This window comes from Plasmodium brasilianum, chromosome 7 (genome assembly GCF_023973825.1).
Source record: "Plasmodium brasilianum strain Bolivian I chromosome 7, whole genome shotgun sequence".
Classification (NCBI taxonomy): domain Eukaryota; phylum Apicomplexa; class Aconoidasida; order Haemosporida; family Plasmodiidae; genus Plasmodium; species Plasmodium brasilianum.
In genome coordinates this window covers 1,116,772-1,139,742 of record NC_090120.1, presented here as the reverse complement: position 1 = coordinate 1,139,742, position 22,971 = coordinate 1,116,772, and the positions used below count along the sequence as shown (strand labels likewise).

The window sequence follows — 22,971 nt, the reverse complement described above, 5'->3', positions numbered from 1 at the left end:
TGCACATACATGTGTAGATATAAATATACGTACAAATATATGTATGAATGCATGTGTAAGTATATATATGCATAGATATACATATATATATATATATTTATATGTGCGTACGTACGAATGTGTATTTCTTTTTTTTTTTTCTTTTTTTTTTTTTTTATCCTATATAGTTCTCACCTACCTGTTCACCTTCTCCCCGTACACCCGCTTCAATTTTAAAGTTACTTAAATATGAATTTTTGTAAAACAGTGTTCAATGTTTTTTTTGTCTTGTTTTTTATAAGCAGTTATACAGTAAAATGTCAGCTGCGATTTGCATCCTTGGGGGATTGGGGAAAAGAATCAAAATCTCAACTATTAAATGCGAAATATTTGAAACAATATATAAAAAATGAAAGAGTAACATTTATTGTAAGTCCAGGGTCTAATTTCTTGGACGGAGTAAGAGGAATGAATGATCCAGCATGGAAAAGTTTATATGAAGATGTATATGCAGAAGAAAAAGGAGATATGTATATGCCATTTTTCACAGTTTTAGGGACCCGAGATTGGGCAGGTAATTATAATGCACAAGTATTAAAAGGTCAAGGAATTTATGTACAAAAAGAAGGAGAAACAACTATTGAAAGAGAAGAAGATAAAACAGATTATCCTAAATGGATAATGCCGAATTATTGGTATCATTATTTTACGCATTTTACTGTTTCAAGTGGACCATCTATTGTTAAAACTGGTCATAAAGACATGGCCGCTGCTTTTCTATTTATTGATACATGGATATTATCAGGAAATTTTCCATATAGAAATATTCATGAAAAAGCATGGGAAGATTTAAAATTACAATTAAATGTTGCCAAAAAAATAGCTGATTTTATAATTGTGGTAGGAGATCAACCTATATATTCATCAGGTTTATCAAGAGGAAATTCTTATTTAGCATATTATTTATTACCCTTATTAAAAGATGCACAAGTAGACTTATATATAGCTGGACATGATAATAATATGGAGGTTATTGAAGACAATAGTATGGCTCATATAACATGTGGATCTGGTGCTATTTCTAATGGTAAATCTGCCTTAAAATCTTCCAAGTCTCTTTTTTTTAGTAGTGATATAGGTTTTTGTATACATGAATTAACATATAATGGTATTCTTACTAAATTTGTAAGTAGCAAAACAGGAGACGTTATTTATACGCATAAAGTCGATATAAAAAAAAAAAAAACTTTGGATAAGGTTAACTCCTTACAATATTTTGCATCCTTGCCAAAGGTACAGCTAACTGATGTTCCTGCTAGTGGACCTATGGGAAATAAAGACACATTTGTCAGAATTGTTGGAACGATTGGTATACTCATTGGTTCAGTAATTGTTTTTATGGGTGTATCGTCTTTTTTATCAAAAAGTATGAAATAACCCTATTTTTATATGTTTACGAGTTAGCATGTTTCTTTTTACTTTTCTGAAAATTTTCACGTCTCATGCGTAAGTTTCGTATATGAATAAGAAGGAAAAAAAAAAAAATAAGAATATAAAATCAAGCAGAATGGAGAAGAACTGAGCGAAGCAGAGCGAAATAAAAATGTGATACTCCATGTACCTCAATTCTTATTTAAGTTGTAAAAATTCGACAGTACAATATGCTCTTTTTAAGAAGCCTAAGCATATACCCATGCATATGTAATTATTTATACATACATATATATATATATATATATATATACGTATGTATGTACGTGTAACCCAATTTTTGAAGTGAAAATATGCATAATAAAGTACATACAAAAGATGATGCCGAAGGCTATTATTAAAGGCTCCTATGTAGCTTATCTAAGCATTTGTCAAGCTGGTAGGGAAGGCATATATGCTAAATATACATACATATTTATTCATAGTTCCTCCTACATTCACGGTTACACACTTATGTTTTCTTTTTTTTTTACGTATAACTTGTTTTTATTTTAGTAGAATTTTTATAAAAAAAAGAATAAAATTATTGTATTGTAATGTATTTATTTTATTTTTTAGTTTTTTCCATTTCCTTTTCTATTTCTCTCTCTTTTTTTTTCTTTTTTTTTTTTTTTTTTTTTTTTTTTTTTTTTTTTTTTTTTTTTTTTTAATAAAAAACACTTCGAACTAAAAAGATAAACATTATACAAAATTTTTTATTTCTTCCCATTTTTAATGAAAACACAGATATATACATACGTACATATATATATATATATATATATATATATGTATAAGGGTGAAATATATCTGTTATTGGATATAACTTGTTATTCTTCAATTTTTGTACAATTATTTTTGCCAATTGCGAGAACATATTAATGTAAAAGTTGTTTTATATTGTCTTTTTTATGCGATGTCTCAATTAATTGAAGGACCGAAATGTAAAAAAAGAAATGTATATAATATACATACACATATATATATATATATATACATACATAAATGTACATATATATGTATATAGATATATAAAGAATAATGCGATTCTTTTAAAAAAAATAGTGTATGTTATAAAAATATAAATTTACTTTTTAGAAATGGTGAGTTTAAAACAAAAAAAAAAAATTAAAATAACAAAAGGAAGGTATATACACAAGGGTGAGTTAGTATGCACCGCAGTCGCAATACATACACAGCATACATATATATACCCAAACATATGCACATATATGTGTGCGTGCGCTTACATGTTTGTATGTATGTAAACTGGCTGCTGCTTATTAAAGCGATTTTCTTCATGCGTATGCTTCCCTAATGATGACAACATAAAATATATGGCTACAACGTAAATATGTACACAAGTCCTCCAACACGTTTTGTTCGTTTTTCTTTCATTCAGATAGACTGTTTTCAGTAAGATCTTATAATTCCAAATATTGCAGAGTAAAAAGCTGTCTAATATGCAAAAATAAAATAAAACAGAACATTTCTTTTATGTGAAATACCATTAATTCCACTTCTTCCCAGCTTGTCATAATATAAAACATGTAGCAATTATAAAACATACTACACTCTTGACGGATGATATTATAGTAGTGTGTGTTACAACTTTGGTACATGAGAAAAATCCGTTCATATATTTTTCAGTTTATTAACATATTTTTTTAAAGATTAGTTTGTCTTAATTTTAAGTTTATATACATATTTGGCTTTCTCTAAGGGGTAATAATATATTACTATAAAAATCGTAAACGTGAACTACATATGTCAATATGCGTATACACATACATATATATATTAACTATTCTATCTATTTTCTCTTTTGTACTTCCATCACAACGACAATGCAGCACTGAAAATAATTAATTTTTTGGTATGCACATTATTCCTTTTTTTTTTTTTTTTTTTTGAAATATTCATCAAATTTTAGTAGAAAATCTCCCGATAAAAAAAAAAAAAAAAAAAAAAAAATAATAATAATAACAATAATAAAAATAATAATAATAATAATAATAAAAATAATAAAAATAATAAAAATAATATAACACAATGCATTACAATACAATATATATACGATATAATATGATATAAATATAAAAAGAGAAATTTAAATAAAATAAAATAAATTTAAATATAAGTATAAATAAACGTATAAATGAATGCATGAATAAATATATGTGAACACACCCATGTGAGATTAATTTATGTGGAGAAAGACGGAATGAACTGATACATGCACAATGGTACGTAGAAGTGCACTTAAAAGGGGCAGTATATGTATATATAAATATATATATGCTATATACGTGTATGTGTGTAAATATGCGCATGTGTACATATATATATATATATATGTTCAAGAAACAACATGTGAAGACTCAGCTGCACAACAACGCGAAATAAACATTTATAGCACATACAAACTTATTTAAAATGATTACACTTTTTTTAAATAATTTATTCGTACAGAATGATAAAAAAAAAAAAATGGCACGTATTCGAACATGTACATATACGTGCATATGAATATACATATACATATATACATGTACGCATAAATGTCCCTAATCTTGTGAATCCTCTTACGTGAGTAAACTACAACTCATCACTGTCCACATCTTCGTCTGCACTTGGAGGAGGGGAAGAAGCACCGGGCTGACCGTACAACTTGACAATAATTGGCTGGCAGACTGCCTCCACATCCTTCAGCTTTTGCTTCAAGGCTTCTGCATCAGCATTTGAATTGTTACTTAGCCAATTTTCAGCATCTTTTACAGCATTAAGTATAGTAGTTTTATCTTCCTTTTCAATTTTGTCTGCTAATTTATCTTTATCTTCAACTGTTGCTTTCATACTTTGTAGATAATTGTCTAAATTATTTTTTGACTCCACTTTTTCTCTTAAATTTTTATCCTCGTCAGCAAACTTTTCAGCGTCGTTAATCATCTTTTCTATCTGTTCCTTTGATAATCTACCTTTATCATTGGTAATAGTAATTCCTTTAGACTTACCAGTTCCTTTGTCTTCTGCTTCAACATGTAATATACCATTCTTATCAACAGTAAATGTGACTTCAATTTTTGGTACACCTCTTTGTGCAGGTGGAATACCAGATAATTCAAATTTTCCTAATAAATGATTATCTTTTGTTAATGCTCGTTCTCCTTCAAAAACTTGAATTAAGACAGCTGGTTGGTTATCTTGATAAGTAGAAAATGTTTGTGATTTTTTTGTTGGTATAACTGTATTTCTTTTAATAAGTTGAGTCATAATCCCACCAACAGTTTCAATACCTAAAGTCAATGGAGTTACATCTAATAAAACTACATCTTGTAATTCTTCTCCTAAAATAATACCTGCTTGGATAGCAGCACCATAAGCTACAGCTTCATCTGGATTAATTCCTCTATTTGGTTCTTTACCATTAAAAAAATCTTTAATTATTTGTTGAATTTTAGGTATACGTGTTGAACCACCTACTAAGACTATTTCGTCAATTTTACTTTTTTCATATTTTGCATCATCTAATACTTTTTTAACTGGTTCTAAAGTTTCTCTAAATAAGTCATCATTTAACTCTTCAAATTTTGCTCTTGTTAATGTTTCTGAAAAATTATGACCCTCTATAATATCTTCTATTTCAATTTGAGTTGAATGAACAACAGATAAATTTCTTTTTGCTATTTCTACTTCTTTTCTTAATTTTTGAATAGCTCTCTTATCAGTTCTTAGATCTACATTATTCTTTTTTTTAAATATTTTTATAAAATAATCCATTACCCTTTGATCGAAATCTTCTCCACCTAAATGTGTATTACCTGCTGTTGCATATACTTCGAAAACACCATTATCAATAACAAGAATTGATACATCAAATGTTCCTCCACCTAAGTCGTATACTAATATACTAGTTTCTTCCTTCTTATCTAAACCATATGCTAAAGCAGCAGCAGTTGGTTCATTAATAATACGTACAATATTTAAACCAGCAATTGTTCCTGCGTCTTTTGTAGCTTGTCTTTGAGCATCATTAAAATATGCTGGTACTGTAACTACTGCATTTTTAACTGGTTTTCCTAAAAAGGATTGAGCTATTTCTTTCATCTTTTCTAATACCATAGCACTAATTTGTTCAGGTGCAAATGTAGTACTTTTGTCCTTTATTTGTACTCTAATATTTGGTTTTCCTTCATTGTTCACTATGTCATAAGGTAATAATGTTCTATCCTTTACTACTTCTTGATCATCAAATTTCCTACCTATTAATCTCTTTACATCAAACACAGTCTGTGTTGGGTGTAAAGTAGCTTCTAACTTGGCTGCTTCACCAACTTTTCTTTCCCCATCAACAAAAGATACATAGGATGGAGTAATACGATTACCTAACTCGTTATTCAATATTTCCACTCTTCCATTTTTGAACACACCAACACAGCTATAAGTCGTTCCCAGATCAATTCCTATAACCGGACCTTCAACTGCGGAGGAAAAATATGTACAAAGGTGTGTGTGATAATGCGGCTCTGGGCGTATACTATGCATATGCATACATGGACAAATGTATAAATACGTACACGTATAAAACCATATACCAGTACTTACATATATACAGACGCATATTTACAATGGGAGTGTATACAAACACATGTGTACATGCACACATTCGTTAACAGACATGTGAAACGCATTAACAAATTCAAAACGCAAAAAAAAAAATAGGATAAATCTTTCCATTATTCATAAATGTAAACACAATAACATTAAATATAATATTTTCTAAAAATAAATGTGCGAACTTTCATTCATTTCATTATTGCTTTTCTCATTTCTCAATAAAATAATCCTTTCCGTATAGAAATCATGCGCACTTTGGTCCCAATGCTAAGTGTGCAAAAAGGAGGTCTATGCATACGTTTAAGTATACTCATATATGCGTGCATGGGGATAACACATATGTGGGTATATTATATATATATATATATATCATGTATAAGTACACATTAAGTACATATATATGCTATGTACATGTTCAAATTATATGTATATATAATACACACATGTATTATTATTACGTACTTTTAGAGTCTATGGCTCTCGTTAATTTTAATAATGAAACAATCAGGAATATTATATATGACCTCGTATTCACCATTTTTAATTTGCTTTTTGCATATACAAATACGTTAAAAAAAAAAAAAAATTCCTTTGTTCTTATTTAAAATGAATAAGGTTAAAAATTCAAAAACTTTCTTTTAAAAAGAAGAAAAAGTTTATATATTAAACAGTATATTTAAGAATGCTAACTGAAAAAGTATTATACTTCATACATTAATATGTACACAAAATATAAACATACATACATATATATATATATGTTCATGTACAAATGTATATTTTTTTTAAGGCATATTTCACAAGCATGTTTTTCTTATACAAAACTTATTTTGTTCTTAATATTACTGAACTTTATGTATTTTCTTTTATTACACTTTATTTCGCTTTATTTCGCTTTATTTCACTTTATTTCGCTTTATTTTTCTTTATTTTGCTTTATTTTGTTTTATTATGATTTATGTTTTTCATACGTTTTTACGTTTTCATGTTTTCTCATTTTTCTTACACGTGTTTCTTTTTTTTTTTTTTTTTTTTCTTTTTTTATTTTCGTTATTGTATTTCAGATGAGCAACGTTTTGTTTATTATTTTATTTTTTTTTTTTATTTCTGAACACACATATATACATTTATATATATATACATTTATATATATATACATTTATATATAATACATTTATATTTATATACGTAGTACATTTATATATATATACATTTATATTTATATACGTAGTACATTTATATATATATATATATATATATACATGTTTGTATATATGCCCCATAAGCAAAATAAAATATGCATTACTTATTTTTTTTTTTTTTTTTTGGCATAATTTAAAACTTGGATATGTGCGCAAAACTATTAAGAGAATTACGACCAAAGTTTCAGTAGGGACATTATTCTATTCGCTCATAATTAGCACGAAAAACAATATTTCATTGGAACGATTTTTCATTATACCAATTTTAATATAATTGCAATTTATTTATACACATATATATAATATATATATATATAGCTGGTTTATATTAGTAAGCACACCCTTAATAATTACGCATAATTATATAAAATTTCTTAAACATAATTTACCATTTGTCGTATCGTTTATTTTCCACTTCTTGTTACTTTTCTTATTTTTTATTTCTCATTAAAAGAGACTAAAATGTAAAATAAAAATAAAAAATTATCAAGTTGCACATCAAATACTGTATCCTAAAACGTGAAAAGAAAAAATGAAAAGAAGGCGAGAATATAGGAAATAAAAAATATAAGAAGATAAGAAGAAAAAAAAAAATGAATATAGGAAGAAAAAAAGAGAAAGATAAATATATACCTTAAATATAATAAGAAAAATACGGAAAAAATTATTGCTCACCATTTTTTAGGTGGACTACCTCACTTTAAAATTTAAAAAGTACACATAACAATTTGTACAGATGCATACCTTGTATGTAAAGCTTAATAGCATCATGAAATAAATTACACGAATACACCCGTACACACATATGTATATACGTAATGCATATATTTTAAAACAAAAAAATCATTCTTGTGAGCATTAGAAGGCTATTTTGTTCGCACACACATATGAGTTTAAAAATGCAGTCATTAAAATTTACCCCCAAACTATTCTCAAAAACAAAAGAGAACTTTTATATTTCCTAAAACGTTGAATCAATGAATGAAAAAAGGTTTAATACGTGATATTACTGTTCTTTCCATTTTTTCTTTTTTTAACCAGTTGAACTAGCGATAATTATAAATCGAAAAATAAGTTTTAATAATTGCGAATATTAGGGATATTACGCGTGCTACTACAAAACAGCAATATTAAGCTTATTTGACTGGCATAGGCTTATTATTATATATGATGATTCCGTGTATACAAACATACTTACAAAAATTCATACACACACATGTGAAAGCATATATATATTATATGCATAAAAATATTAAGCAGGTGTCTATGTGTGCGCCGAAACGCCGCTAATCTGAATGCGTTTATTCCATTAAAATAATGAATTTGACATTTTGTGAGCGGAAATAAGATATACTACTCAGCAAAAAATAAAAGAAAAATTACACAAAAAATGAATTATACCGTGAGAATAAGTAAAAGGCTTATAAAATGTTAATGATGTGAAAATGGCAAGAGAGTATATGTACGGGTCATGAGTCACTTGTGCAGCTGAAACGAGAACACATCTCCATTTCTAACTGTTCCAACACTTACAAGCAAAAACACTGTATCCAGTTCAAAGAAAAAATATATATCCTATATGTGCTTAAACTAAACAGCACAGCACCATACATGTTTTTATATAACAGTTCTACGTTTAACTGTATTTGTTCGGTAGGTAAAATTTATGCACAGTGTAATATCGTTACACAAAGATGTGAAGACAATTTTATATAAGGGGCAGAAAAAAAAACAAATTCCATTTAAAAATACTCGTAAGACAGGGGGGGTCCGTCGGTATTACGCAAACATACTCTTATATACATATATGCATATGCGTGCGAACATACACATAAACATATGCGTGCGTATATGCACATACAGATATGTCTACATACATATATATATTTATACCTATGCATGACCTATTAGCTAATGTGCGCTGGTTAACATATTAAGGCTTATCCATATTTTTTATGACAAAATAGGCATCACAAAAATATTCTTCAAACAATGTCATTCAGTCAGTTCGATAATTAAGTACTGATAAAAGAAGTTTTTTATGCTTTTGTTTATATCGTTGCTATTATGCTGATACACACTATTTTGTTCATTTATTTTTTTTATGTCAATTTCATTATCATTGTAATCATAGGTGGAATTAGATGAAACTCCTATATCTTCAAGAATGGATGAAGACACACTAATTTTTTTTTCGCTTCTATTCATTTTTTTTTTGTTAGTTGAGCTATTTTCTTCTTGCACATCAATGCTATTTGCATTGTAGCACCTATCCTTTTTTAACTCCTGTTCATCTTTATCCTGTTGAATTTTCTCTTCCACACTTTCTCCACCTTCCTGTTTCTGAACGTTCAAATTGTTATAAATGGAGGTGGAATCGCTCCGCTTCAAAGACCTACAAACTGAGTCAACGTCAAAGAAGTTTAAGTTTACAAAGTGTTTATTACCATACTGGTAATTACCTTCGAATAGGTTACCACTTCCGAATAGGTAGTGATACCTGTCCTGTTTTAACAATTCTTTGTAAATGTCAAGGTAAAAATTATCAGCAATTAATTCTTCATCAATATATATAATGTTGTGACAGTTGTACGATAAGTTAGTATAATCCTCTGTTATATTAATAAAGTACTTTATATTACTTTTTAGAATAATTATATTATTGTATACAGTTACCTCACATGGAGATAAAAATGAAGAGTTTGGAATAATATGAGAGAAATTATTATTTTTGTAAAAATATTCTAAAATGTATAAAATATCAACACTGTTATTTGTTCTACTCATTATACTTAATAAGAAAAAACTTAACAAGAAATTTCTTAAAGGACATTTAAAATGTTTATTTAACAATTTATATAATAATAATAATATACCTTCAAAACCTATACTTCCATTATATATATTCCCATTAAATGAAAAGACATCTCTAGTAACATCTTTAATAATTTGTTTTATATCTGGATAAATACTTCTGTTCTTAATTCTTCGTAATATTTTTAAAAAAAAATATTTATTTTTTAATAAATGTTGTTTGTAAGCAAATAGAGACTTCTCTTCTGAACTCTTTTTAATAGTTTCATCATTATTATTCTGAAAACTAAAATTTAGGCAGTCCTTTATAGTCTCCACCATTTCCGGGTTACTCTTAACCTTGTTTAGCTTGAAAAAAAATATTAAATTATTTATTACATTGACCTGTATTTTCTCTACCTTGATTGCCATTTTTTTGTATTCCTTTTTTATATTAAAAATAGAATAATAACTCAAGTTTTCATCATATAATGCTTTCCCTTTAAACTCTTCACATTCATCGAAGTTGAAAGGAACAAACTCCTCCTCCTCACCTTTGTTTTCATCCTTCAGCTCATTTTCTATTTCATTTAAATCGGCTATCAGATTCTCGACATTCATGTTCCACCACCCTCTCTCAAAAGGAAGTCCTAAAACGTTATGTGCTCATATGTGACAAATATGTGTTCCTATATACATATATACATACGTACATATGTACATAAATACGTATATATTTATGTATGTATATATGTATGTATATATGTATATACAGCTTAGCAAGAAAAGGCATTATATTGGGTAATGCCATCTATTATAATTTTAAATGCTGCGATGGAAGTGATAAAGCCAATTAATAAATCTTAGGTTTTTTTTTTTTTTTTTTTTTCAAATTCTTTTATACGAAAAAAAATGCTATAACGTGAAGAGCATTGCACCACAAAAAAAAAATAAATAAATAAATAAAATGATAAAAAATAAAAAATTAATAATAAAAAATAAAAAATAAAAAATTAATAATAAAAAAATAATAATAAAAAAAATAAAATGAAAAATTCTAACAGCTCAAATATTAAAGTTAACATATAAAAGGTAATCCTTTCGCTTATTTTGTGGGGAACACTCCAAATTAGTTCTCATTTATTGTATATATGTGAACACACATATACATAAGCATTTACATACAGATATAAGTATTTATAATATACAAGTGAACGCATAAAAGAATAGTAATTTATACCAATTTAATGCATGGAAAATAAGAAAGAAAAAAAAAAGGAACAATAAAAAATAACATGTAACAACTTCCTTGCACTCACAATTGTTTCACTGTTTTTATCAAAAACATTGTTGACTTCAAATTATGTATTTTTCAATATTCTGCGCAACTGTATATTTATATGTAAACATACTTATAAGTAAATTCAAATATATATGTACATATGTAAACGTACACATATATGTACATATATTCTTTCAAATGCTGATTTTTTTTCCTCAAAAAATAGCTCTTTTTTCAATTGTTCCATTTGAGCTCAATTATGCCTTTCCAAGAATGATATAACATATTATTATTCTACATGCCCATTTATTACTGCTACAAAATCTAATAAGGCATATTATTTATTAATTGGGAGTAACGCCATACCAAAAAATATAGTTACACATACGTCATGCATATATATATATATATATATATATATATATATATATACATATATATGTATGTATATGTGTCTAATACACATGCGTAAAAAGTTTGGTCCATGCGCGTAAATACGTAGCCCACAATCAAACGGTCAAACAAATAGACCATGTGCGTGTCTCACTTTATTTTCAAAAGTAGTTCTTTTATGCACTGAAACAGTTCGTCAGTAAAACAAATAGCCCTTTTATGTGCCCCACTTTTTTTTTAAAAGTAGGTGTTTTACTCACTAGAACGGTTCATGGGTAATGTTTTCATAATCTCCTCATCCGAAACGTCAATCATTTTTTCTTGAATGTCATCACAGTCATATTCAATTGATTCGACGTACGTATCAAATAGTGTATATTCTGAGTAAATAGAACTATACCTAAATCCATTAGCTCCGTCAATTATTTTTAATAATTTTAAAACACTATATTTATCTTGTATATCTAGCAACGCAAAATTTATTATGTTATAGTCTTCCACAGTTTCACATATATATTCATTTAATTTTAAAAATTTATTTGAATATTTGCAATAATTCTTTTTAACGTTTTTTATATGACCATCTTTTATATCATTTTTTATAAGCACAAAGTTGGTATCTGCCCCTTTTTTTTCTTTATCTTTACCTTTATCTGGTTCTTCTTCCGAATCGGATGAGGAATAATTTTGATATTTTGCATAAAGCATAAGCTGGCTCAAATTTTGTGCTTCAACATAATAACTTAATGGAAAATTTAAATCCATTTTAAAATATTTTAATAAATCAATTTTTGAAAAAACATTAACATGTGGTAGCTCTAAATGTATTTGACTACATAAGGATAACAGTAAAGAGCTAATATATTTATAATTGTCTGCACATAATGTACTATCCACAATATGAACAGATGTTAACCTACAATTCAGTTTACTTAATTTTATAACAATATTTCTTAAGGCATCATTATGTGTATATAATTCTACTTGACCTGGGGTATCGATAAGTAAATAACTGTCCTTATGTTCATTTAATTTTTCTTCTAACCAATCAAAATTCGTTAAAAGATATTCCATACAATATATTAAAGTGCCATTCGGACCTAACCCTAACTCAGTAAACACTTTATTTATATCAACTAAATTGCTAATATTTACATTCGCTTGGTATACATCATTTTCTATAAACGGATCTAAATTTATTATCAGTAATTTTCTATTTATCTGTTTTAATATATGTTCAACGCCAGCTATATATGTCGATTTTCCAGATCCGGGTGGACCAATGACGAGTTGTCCAAACCACATACTTACTTAGAGTACTGGCGTTATGCCAAGAAAAAAAAAAAAGAAAAAAAGCTAAAAAAAAAAAATAAAGTACAAAAAATAAAAAGGTATTATGTGTGGTTCCTTTTAAATTTGCCTTGCTCCTCGTCGACAAAATGTGTACACCGTACTGCATTCCCATACATACATACTATATGCATACATAAATATAAGTACGTACGTATAAGCACATATTTAAATGTATGCACACACATACATTTACAACGGGGGGAAAACTACAAAATAGTGAAAGTGAAATAATGTCGAAAAAAATTTTTTTTCGTTCATGGCATTTTGTTACGTGTTAACCTACATCACTACTATTATTCCTTTTCTTTTCTCATGAGGAATGTTGTTACCAAGCAAGGGAAACTTACTATTTTTTTTTAATTATTGCAAGTTATATATATTTCAAGCGTAATATATAAAAATAAACAAGCAGATAAACAAATAAATAATAATAAAAATGTTGGGTGGGGGGAAAATTTTTTTTTTTTTTTTTTAAGGTAAAATATATCAAATATATTATACAAGTATAAATTTAATTTTTAATATATTTCAAAAATGTATATTTACAGTTTTTTCTACAAGCACAAATGTTAAAATATATATTTAAGAACTATTTCCCGCTTTTTTGCGGAAAAATAGTATATGCAGATACGTGGATATATGCATACGGGAATTCATGCATATATACATACATAAACAGATAAATAAACAATTAAATAAACAAATAAATAAACAATATTTGTAGGAATAAAAACTATGATGGGTAGGTTTTTTTTTTTTTTTTCATTTTAATACTGCTAAGTAATTTGTTGTGTTATATTTAAAAATATATGCATTTATGCATATATAAACATGTATAAGTTCAAACAATTTTAGCAGTAAAATTTATATAATAAATTTATGGCATCCTCCCCCCAACTATTAAATTACTCTCTTCACTCTTATCTTAAGCTGCAATATTATGTAGGATAAGATCAAAATAGTGTTACATTATTTTATTTTAAGGAGGCATAAATGCTTTTACTACTTTAAGTAGTGTTTATATGAACTCAACTTATCTGTAGTCTCATATATATTATTGACCCCTCTTTTTATTAACTAGATATAGCAAAAAAGAATAACAAATTTACATAAACGTAAAAGTCCGTTCTTATTTTTTGCAATATACATATATACCTATAAATATGTACATATACATGTATGTATGTTTGTATGTATACAATTTCAGTGTAACCCTTAGAAGACCATTTCACAGTAACTAAAAAAGTTTGCTTTGTAAGGTAACAAAAACCAAGCAGTTACTTGCACTTTTTTTTTTTTTAGTACCTTTATAGAATCAAAGGAGAAATAAGAATTTAAAATTTTTTTTTTTTTTTTTTTTTTTTTGCCCCATATACTTTTATTTACATATATAAAGTTTCACTATAGTATATTTACTTGTAAAATTTTGGCTTATCGCCTATTTTTTACTCAAATTTTAATGAAATAAAACTGTTTAACGAGCTGATAAGAGTTATAATAAAAAATTAAGACTATAATTGAAATGAACAATTAATTAAATAAATAAACAAATAAACGAATAAACAAATAAACGAATAAACAAATAAACGAATAAACAAATAAACGAATAAACAAATAAACGAATAAACAAATAAACGAATAAACAAATAAACGAATAAACAAATAAACATATAAAGAAAGAAAGAAAAGAAGGAAGAGAAGAAAAAATGTCCTTCCTATTTTTGGATATAGCAAAACGGCATCGCTCCTTTTAAGAGGGTTCTTCTTGTTATCTATTTGAGTTATAATATTACATATATATATTAACAATCCTTTTGAAAAAAAAAGAAAAAATATATATACATATATACCTATATATATATATATATATATATATAGTTACGTATGTTGTGCATATTCGTGGATGGATACTTAAGACAAAATGAACGAGGTAGCAGATAGCGAATCCGAAAAAGACTGCGAGCGCAGTAGCCTAGTGGAAGATGTACTAAACCAAAATGAAAAAATCAAAAGGAAAAACATAAATAAGTCACATGTAAAAAATAATAAAAAGATAAAATTAAATAATACAGTTAGTAAAGATATAGAAAGAGAACTAACATTGGAAAACCCATATCAAGTTAATACAGATGTTAATTTAAAATATGAAAGTAACAATGATGTGCCAATAAATAATAGCAGTGACTACTCTAATGTGATTGATGTTGTATACAGCGCTAGTAAGGTCAACATTAGTAGTGATCTCCATGTACATAGCGGTAGCAACATTAAGATGTCCACTGCTGCAAGGAAGAGTACAAATAGTAATGATAACAATGTCAATAGTTATTATAGTACTACTACTACTACTGCTACTACTACTACTACTACTACTAATAATAATAATAATAATAGTAATAATAATAATAGTAATAATAATAGTAATAATAATAATAATAATAATACTAATAATAATAGTAATAATAATAATAATAATAATACTAATAATAATAGTAATAATAATAATAATAATCGTAGCAGTGCTAATCTTGATGAGCAGAGAGGGAAAACCCCCCCCAATATTGGAGTTACAAATATCTATGGGCATACCAGCAGTAGTAGTAACAATAACAGTAACAAGAACTGTAATGGTACTAGTATCCCTTCGAACTACTTGTTAAAGAGCGGTTACGCGACCAAGGAAGGAAACAAAGATAAACAAGTGGACGAGGTAGCGGAGGGGGAGTGCACCATTATGAGTAACAATGTTAGCATTAGAGGTACCAATAGCGGGGCTAATTGCAGCACTGAAGAGCCCACACTGATAAACAAACTGACGAACAAAAGATACAGCGATAGGTACCTTCAACTGCTGGAGGAAAAGAAGAAGCTACCTGCATGGGGTGCGAAAAAGAACTTTTTAAAATTATTTAAAAAAAATAATGTGTTAATTATTGTTGGTGATACGGGTAGTGGTAAGACAACACAGATTTCTCAGTTTGTATTAGAATCAAAATTTAGTGAAAAAAAATCGATAGCTGTAACTCAACCAAGAAGAGTAGCAGCTATGAGTGTAGCAACAAGAGTATCAGAAGAGTTAGATGTAGAATTAGGAACATATGTAGGATATACGATTAGGTTTGAAGATAGATCAAGCAGTAAAACGATAATTAAATATTTAACAGATGGAATGCTATTAAGGGAATCAATGAGTGATCCTTTGCTTAAAAAATATAATACCATAATTTTAGATGAAGCACATGAACGAACATTAGCTACAGATATTCTATTTGGTGTAATTAAAAATATTCAAGAAAAGAGAAATGATTTAAAATTAATAGTTATGTCTGCAACATTAGATGCAGAAAAATTTCAAAATTTTTTTAATGGTTCAAAAATATTGAACATCCCAGGTAGATTACATCCTGTAGAAATATTTTATACACTTGAACCAGAGAAAGATTATATCAGAGTTGTGATTAGAACTGTATATGATATACATGTAAATGAAGAAGAGGGTGATATTTTAGTTTTCTTAACAGGTGAAGAAGAAATAGAAATGACAAAGAAAGAAATTGAAAAGTTGGTTTCAAAAAATATGAATGCAGGGCAATTAGTAGTTTTACCGTTATACTCTTCCTTACCTCCAACACAACAACAAAGAATATTTGAACCAGCACCAGAGCCAAGATTTAAAGGAGATAAAAAAGGAAGAAAATGCATATTAGCTACAAATATAGCTGAAACGTCAATAACTATTGATGGAATTGTTTATGTAATAGATCCAGGTTTTTCAAAACAAAAAGTGTATAATCCAAGGGCACGAATAGAATCATTATTAATTGCTCCTATATCGAAAGCATCAGCTCAACAAAGGGCGGGAAGGGCAGGTAGAACGAAACCTGGTAAATGTTTTCGCTTATATACTGAAAAATGTTTTGATCAAACTTTACCTGAACAAACATATCCTGAAATATTAAGATCAAATTTAGGTTCAGTTGTATTAAATTTAAAAAAATTAGGAATTGATGATTTAGTTCATTTTGATTTTATGGATCCACCTGCTCCTGAAACTTTGATGAGAGCCTTAGAACAGTTAAATTATTTAGGTGCATTAGATGATGAAGGTGATTTAACTGAAAAAGGGCATCTCATGTCTGAATTTCCTGTAGATCCACAGCTAGCCAAAGTATTAATAGAATCCCCAAATTATTCTTGTTCTAGTGAAATACTAACTATTGCTGCTATGTTATCTGTTCCTCATTGTTTTCTGAGACCAAAAGTAAAAGGTAAAGAAGCAGATGAAATGAAAGCAAGATTTTCACATTTAGATGGTGATCATTTAACTCTACTAAATGTTTTTCATGTATATGTAAAGTATGCCTTAGTTGACATAAATGCATCTAAGAAGTTCTGTTATGAGTACTATCTAAATCATAGAGCTATGACATCTGCTCAAAATGTTAGGAGTCAATTACTTAGAACTATGGAACGATTAAATTTAAAAATTGTGTCTATTAATCCTTCTAATCCGGATTATTATGTTAATATAAGAAAATCAATTTTAAGTGGGTTTTATCAACAAGTCGCATATAAAACTAGTAAAGGTTATTATATAACTGTTAAGGATATTCAAATTGTTACCTTGCACCCGTCAACCGTTTTTCAAATAAATCCTGAATGGGTCATATATCATGAGCTTATACTAACAACCAAGAATTTTATAAGGACAGTTACGAAAATTGACGGAAAGTGGTTACTCGAGATGGCAAAGGACTACTATGCGCTGGATGATATTCCAAACAGTGAAGCGAAAAATGAGCTTAAGGTACTACTCAAAAATGCTGCTTAGACGACGCGCTTAAGAGAGTATATCTTACCAATGCAACGTCAAAACATATAGCTCCAGAAAAGTAAAAGGAGTGATAATATATGTCCTTGCGTATGAGTGTGTTATCCATATGATCTTTCAAACGAAACAAGAAGGTTTTGATGTTACAAAGTAGGATTTGCACATATTGTGGGAACTGCAGGTAAGCACGAGTGTAATTAAGTTAAATGTTAAAATTTTGTTTTCATTTGTAAAATTGGAAGTTGGAAGTTGGAAGCTGACAGCTGGAGGTAGAACAAAAGGAGGAATCAGTATGGGTATTAAATGCACATATAATTTTAAATTTACAAAAAAACGCTTATGTGATTTAAAAAATTTTCTTATTTTATTTATTTATTTATTCTTTTATTTTATTTTATTTTATTTATTTATTTTTTTTTTTTTTTCAATAAGGAATACGTAAATATGCATAAAATTATGTTGTACGCATGGAATTTGTTTTAACAAGCGATTGATAAAAAAAAGAAAAAGATATGAACGAATAAATTTAAAGTATAGGACGCGAATTCGCAGTTGCATGCCATCACATTCTTCTCTTTAGAAGCGTTTAAAGTCGGATCCGAAGTTATGCATACGCGCATGTGTATATGTAAGTGTATACATATGTGCACCTGTATAGGTATGTGTACGTATAGAAGTATGCGTTTGTACGCATGCATAGGCATGTGCGTGGGTATGCGCTTGCTGTGTGAGATCAAAACTGCATATCATGCGCATCATACATGTTATAATAGGCATCATAGTTAAAAACATGGTTTTTGGATAAAGGAGCAAAAGATGCCCAAAATTTTATTTATACCGTTTGTGCCCATATTTTAGCTGAAGAAATACACTCATTTAAAAATCTTGTCATCTCTTCTTTGTTATCATTAGACAGCGCAGAATTTAAATGAGCTTGATTAATAAATGGTGCATTTACAAAAGATGATAACAACTTTTTAATAATGTTTTTATTACTAAATTTATGTAAAGTGATATTAATAGAATTCCAATTAATCATAGTATTACCCCTTTCTGCTATTAATTGTATTCCTATATAATATTTTGTAGAAGAAGCAATTTCTAACGGTTGTACAAAATCGACTCTGGCTTCTATAGATTGATTTAAATTTTTTACATTAATATTTTGTTCTTTTTTATAGGATAAAAAAGAGTCTTCAGGAATTAAATTCATGGGTTCATTTCCATAAATAGGTCTATGCACATATAATATAACCTTTTTTATTAAGCCTAGTTGAACAGGACATTTTATGTCAATAAGGATGGTCCCTATTTTCTGATCCACACATTTTAAGTCAAATTTGGGGTAGTAGGCTTGGGTTGGGTAGTATTGAGGGAGTGAACCGTTACTCTGAGATGTGTTATCAGTTTGACCGCTTTGGCCACTCGGCTCCGTGCTTGAGGTATTTATCTTTTCTCCCGTTTCTTCTTGACATATATCAATTTTAATTAAGGACAAATATGGAGCAACAGGTCCTGGTTCAAGATTCCTGAGAACCTTAGTTTTGAACTCTTGTTGACAACCCAAGATAGCTAATGATGCTTCCTTAAAAGCAGATTCAGCTTTTTTTTTCCATTCCTTGTTAGGTTCTTTATCCGGATGTAGTATGTGTTTTAATCGTTTACCAAAGCTTTTTAGTTGTTCTTCTGTTACAACTCTAGGGTTTATACCCAAGATATAAAAGGAATGTTTCTTAGGAGAATTTTTATCAAACCATGAATATTCATTATATCTATCTAGAATAAATTGTACTGCTTTTCTTTTATCCTCTAATTTTTTAGTCATCTCCATTTCTTGTTGTAACTTTCGTTGAACTTCTGCATCATAACTAGATTTTAATCTTTCTAACTTTTCCTTTGCTATTAAGAAATCTTTATTTTGTGTCATTTTTTCACTTAATAATAATATAACATCTGTATAAACCTGTTCAATTTTTTCATTTTCTGCTTCTAAATCTAAATTTAGTATAGAATTTATGCTGTCATATTCTGACTTGTTCAGAATATTTTTATACCAAAAATTTTGCTTATATACTATAGCTATAATATCAGGTTCGATTGTCTTTAATTTTTTGCTCATTTCATCAATGTATTCATGTACACTCTTTTTATTTGTATTCCCAGTAATATCCTCTAAAAATTCATCTTTTTGAAAGATATTTTTTCCGATGGTTAAAATATTCTTTATTTTTTCAATACGACTTTTAACTTGTTCCGTCTCAATTACATTTCGCATTTTTAAAATATTTTTAACAATAAATAAAAAATCCTCGGAATTGGTTTCACTGAAATTCTCATCAATGTTGTTTATGTCTTTAAGTAATTCTTCTACGTACGCTTTGGTTACGAGATTTATAAAAGAGTTACCATTGCAACTGCTGCCATCAACATTGCCGTTCACACTGCCATTCACAATGCTATTTACATTGCTATTCACATTACCGCTGTTATTACCATCACTGCTGTTCATTCCATACACATCATCAAAATCAAGTCTTCTTTTTTTCGAACCTAAACTACTCGTGCTGTTACTTACATAACTAGCTTTCACATTAGTAAAGTCTTGTTCAAATAAATTTGGATTAGTAAGAAAAAGTTCATCAATGAAACTTACTAACGATTTTAAAAACATATCAACATTTTCCTTATTTAACAATAAATTTGCCTTTTTTATTATTGAATATATAAAACCAAAAGACTTATAAATACAAAATAAATCTTCGACAGCCTTTTTATACATTAATTCTTCATCATTCAGTTCATCAATAAAATGCTCACAATATACTTTCTTCAACTCACTTTCATTCATTATGTTTACCTCCTCATTATTCACTACCATTGTAAGAAAAATGTTTGTTCATACTAAGCACTGTTCGATTATTTCCCTTCGTAAAGTTCGCTCACTACTCACTTGTAAACGGTAAAGCGCAATATGTAAAATGGAAAAGAAGTTAGTACGTGTCGTACTTACGTGGTCTTAAAGGAGCAAAATAACAAATATGTGTAAGTGAATGGAAGTACAGAAGTATGCACATACAGAGGTATATACAAATATATATACATATATATACATATATACACGTATACATATATATATATGCACACACACAATATAACTTTGAATACCTTTTTATTTATACGAGTGATACTGAAAAAGTATGTGCTCTTGTTTTATTTTATTCATTTTGTAATTACACGCACTTTAAAATATTTTCACTATTATTGTTAAGAAAAATGAATTTTGTATGCTCAAATGTATATATATCCCTCTCTTTTTTTTTTTTTTTAAATTATTGCCGTTTGTTCAATATGCATTCCACAAAATGTGTTAAAAATGCTTATTCGCACAAAATACATTTAACGGAAAGAGGCAAAAAAAAAAAAAAAAAAAAAAAGGCATTACATGTAAAATGCAAAAAGCACACAAAAAAATTAGTAATAATTAAAAATATATAATACATTTAATATATATAATATGTATATAATATCTAGGATATAATTTAATCCCTCTGGCTTCTTTTGCATATGATGCATTTTTCTTTTTATGTTATTAAAAATTTGTCATTACGCACAATAATTATGTTTAAGTATAAAATATGATTTCAAAATAAATTTTTTTTTTTTTTTCTCCTATTCGTTAGGGAAATATTTCAAAACATACATTATAATACACATATATAGACATGTTTGTTACAACTGCAAAATGTGTCATATATGTTTGTATATGCATATATACATATAACTATATATATGCATGTTTAAAATGATTTTTTTTTTTTTTTTTTTTTAAAGAAATGACCCATGCTTTTACATACTTAACATATAAGAAGGTAAACATATATTTGATAAGGCAAACTCTTGGCGGCTTAAATATTAGGAACACCATTTAATAGTTTTAACTATTACATTATTTGCATTACTATTTTTGATGAAAGGGAAATAAGGACATATAGCACACAAGAAATACGAAAAGGGAAAAAAAGAAGAAAAATGGAAGAAGTAAAAGGTAAAAGGTAAAAGGAAAAAGGTAAAAGGTAAAAGGTAAAAGCTAAAAAGCAAAACGAAAAATGGAAAAACAAAATGCGGAAAAATTTCACAAGTTTATTACGCGTGTCTAAATATTTTAAACTGGTCGCATTTTAACAAATCCCCGAAAAGGTGTAAATATTATAATACCGTTTTACACATTCATATATTTTAATAGTATGTGATCAAGTAAAAAATTATCTTTGAAAATTAATAGTATATTCAAATAAATAAAAAGGGGAATGTGCAAATGCTTCGTCATGGTAAAGAGTAAATATGTAGCACAAACAAATGAACATCTTTTCGCAAATATTTTTTATTTTTTTTGATATTTTCACACGAATTATTCAAAAAAAAAAAAAAAAGGTTAAATAATTTAAGAATTCATTATTTTTATATTTTGGATATTTTCGATTTTCTTGATGCTTTTGTAAATTTTATCCAATTTCACATAATTTTGCAAAAGTTTATTTTTAGCAAATTATAATTTATAAATTAACACACCCCTGATGGTAACAAAATATGGAAGCAACTATGAAATATTTATAAGATAGTTATTAACTAACTATTAAACTGTTATTAAACAACTATCAAACAATTATTAAGCAACTATTAAACAACTATTAAACAACTATTAAGCAACTATTAAACAACTATTATACAGTTATAACTTATTTCAAAAGTAGCCAAATGAAAAATGTGTCCAATGGACAATACTACTTGAAAGTTTTATATTAAAACAAGGAACAAAAGAATATGGAAAAAAAAGTCAAAAAAATCGAAAAAATTATGTTCCTCAAAAAAAAAAAAAATAAATAATAAATAATAAATAAAAAATAAAAATAAGTGCATATTCGTATTATCACATTTCAGTGTTAAAATTTACCTAAAGAAAATCTAAATGAGTAATCGCAAAAAAGGTTTTTAAACAAACCTGCCTATACACATTGTAAATTTTATTGTAATGTAAAAAGGGTATAGTACAT

General features: G+C 27.5%; 6 protein-coding genes across 6 annotated transcripts; 2 read left to right on the top strand and 4 right to left on the bottom strand.

Annotated features, from left to right (window-relative positions):
* Positions 1 to 228: 228 nt before the first annotated feature.
* On the top strand, positions 229 to 1,416 carry MKS88_001965 (glideosome-associated protein 50; the record flags this gene model as incomplete). The annotated part of the gene is made up of 1 exon (XM_067214938.1): positions 229 to 1,416. One exon carries the CDS (start codon positions 229 to 231, stop codon positions 1,414 to 1,416), a length of 1,188 nt encoding a protein of 395 aa, XP_067074266.1.
* A 2,631-nt stretch (positions 1,417 to 4,047) lies between these two features.
* Positions 4,048 to 6,604, bottom strand: MKS88_001964 (endoplasmic reticulum chaperone BiP; the record flags this gene model as incomplete). The annotated part of the gene is made up of 2 exons (XM_067214937.1): positions 4,048 to 5,930; positions 6,529 to 6,604. The coding sequence occupies 2 exons, from the start codon at positions 6,602 to 6,604 to the stop codon at positions 4,048 to 4,050; spliced, it is 1,959 nt and encodes a 652-aa protein (XP_067074265.1).
* Positions 6,605 to 9,263: 2,659 nt separating this feature from the next.
* Positions 9,264 to 10,682, bottom strand: MKS88_001963 (uncharacterized protein; the record flags this gene model as incomplete). The annotated part of the gene is made up of 1 exon (XM_067214936.1): positions 9,264 to 10,682. One exon carries the CDS (start codon positions 10,680 to 10,682, stop codon positions 9,264 to 9,266), a length of 1,419 nt encoding a protein of 472 aa, XP_067074264.1.
* Positions 10,683 to 11,988: 1,306 nt separating this feature from the next.
* On the bottom strand, positions 11,989 to 13,041 carry MKS88_001962 (GPN-loop GTPase; the record flags this gene model as incomplete). Its single annotated transcript, XM_067214935.1, has 1 exon — positions 11,989 to 13,041. The coding sequence occupies one exon, from the start codon at positions 13,039 to 13,041 to the stop codon at positions 11,989 to 11,991; it is 1,053 nt and encodes a 350-aa protein (XP_067074263.1).
* A 1,969-nt stretch (positions 13,042 to 15,010) lies between these two features.
* Positions 15,011 to 17,920, top strand: MKS88_001961 (pre-mRNA-splicing factor ATP-dependent RNA helicase PRP43; the record flags this gene model as incomplete). Its single annotated transcript, XM_067214934.1, has 1 exon — positions 15,011 to 17,920. The coding sequence occupies one exon, from the start codon at positions 15,011 to 15,013 to the stop codon at positions 17,918 to 17,920; it is 2,910 nt and encodes a 969-aa protein (XP_067074262.1).
* Positions 17,921 to 18,752: 832 nt separating this feature from the next.
* MKS88_001960 (uncharacterized protein) lies at positions 18,753 to 20,798 on the bottom strand (the record flags this gene model as incomplete). The annotated part of the gene is made up of 1 exon (XM_067214933.1): positions 18,753 to 20,798. One exon carries the CDS (start codon positions 20,796 to 20,798, stop codon positions 18,753 to 18,755), a length of 2,046 nt encoding a protein of 681 aa, XP_067074261.1.
* Between the last annotated feature and the right edge of the window lie 2,173 nt (positions 20,799 to 22,971).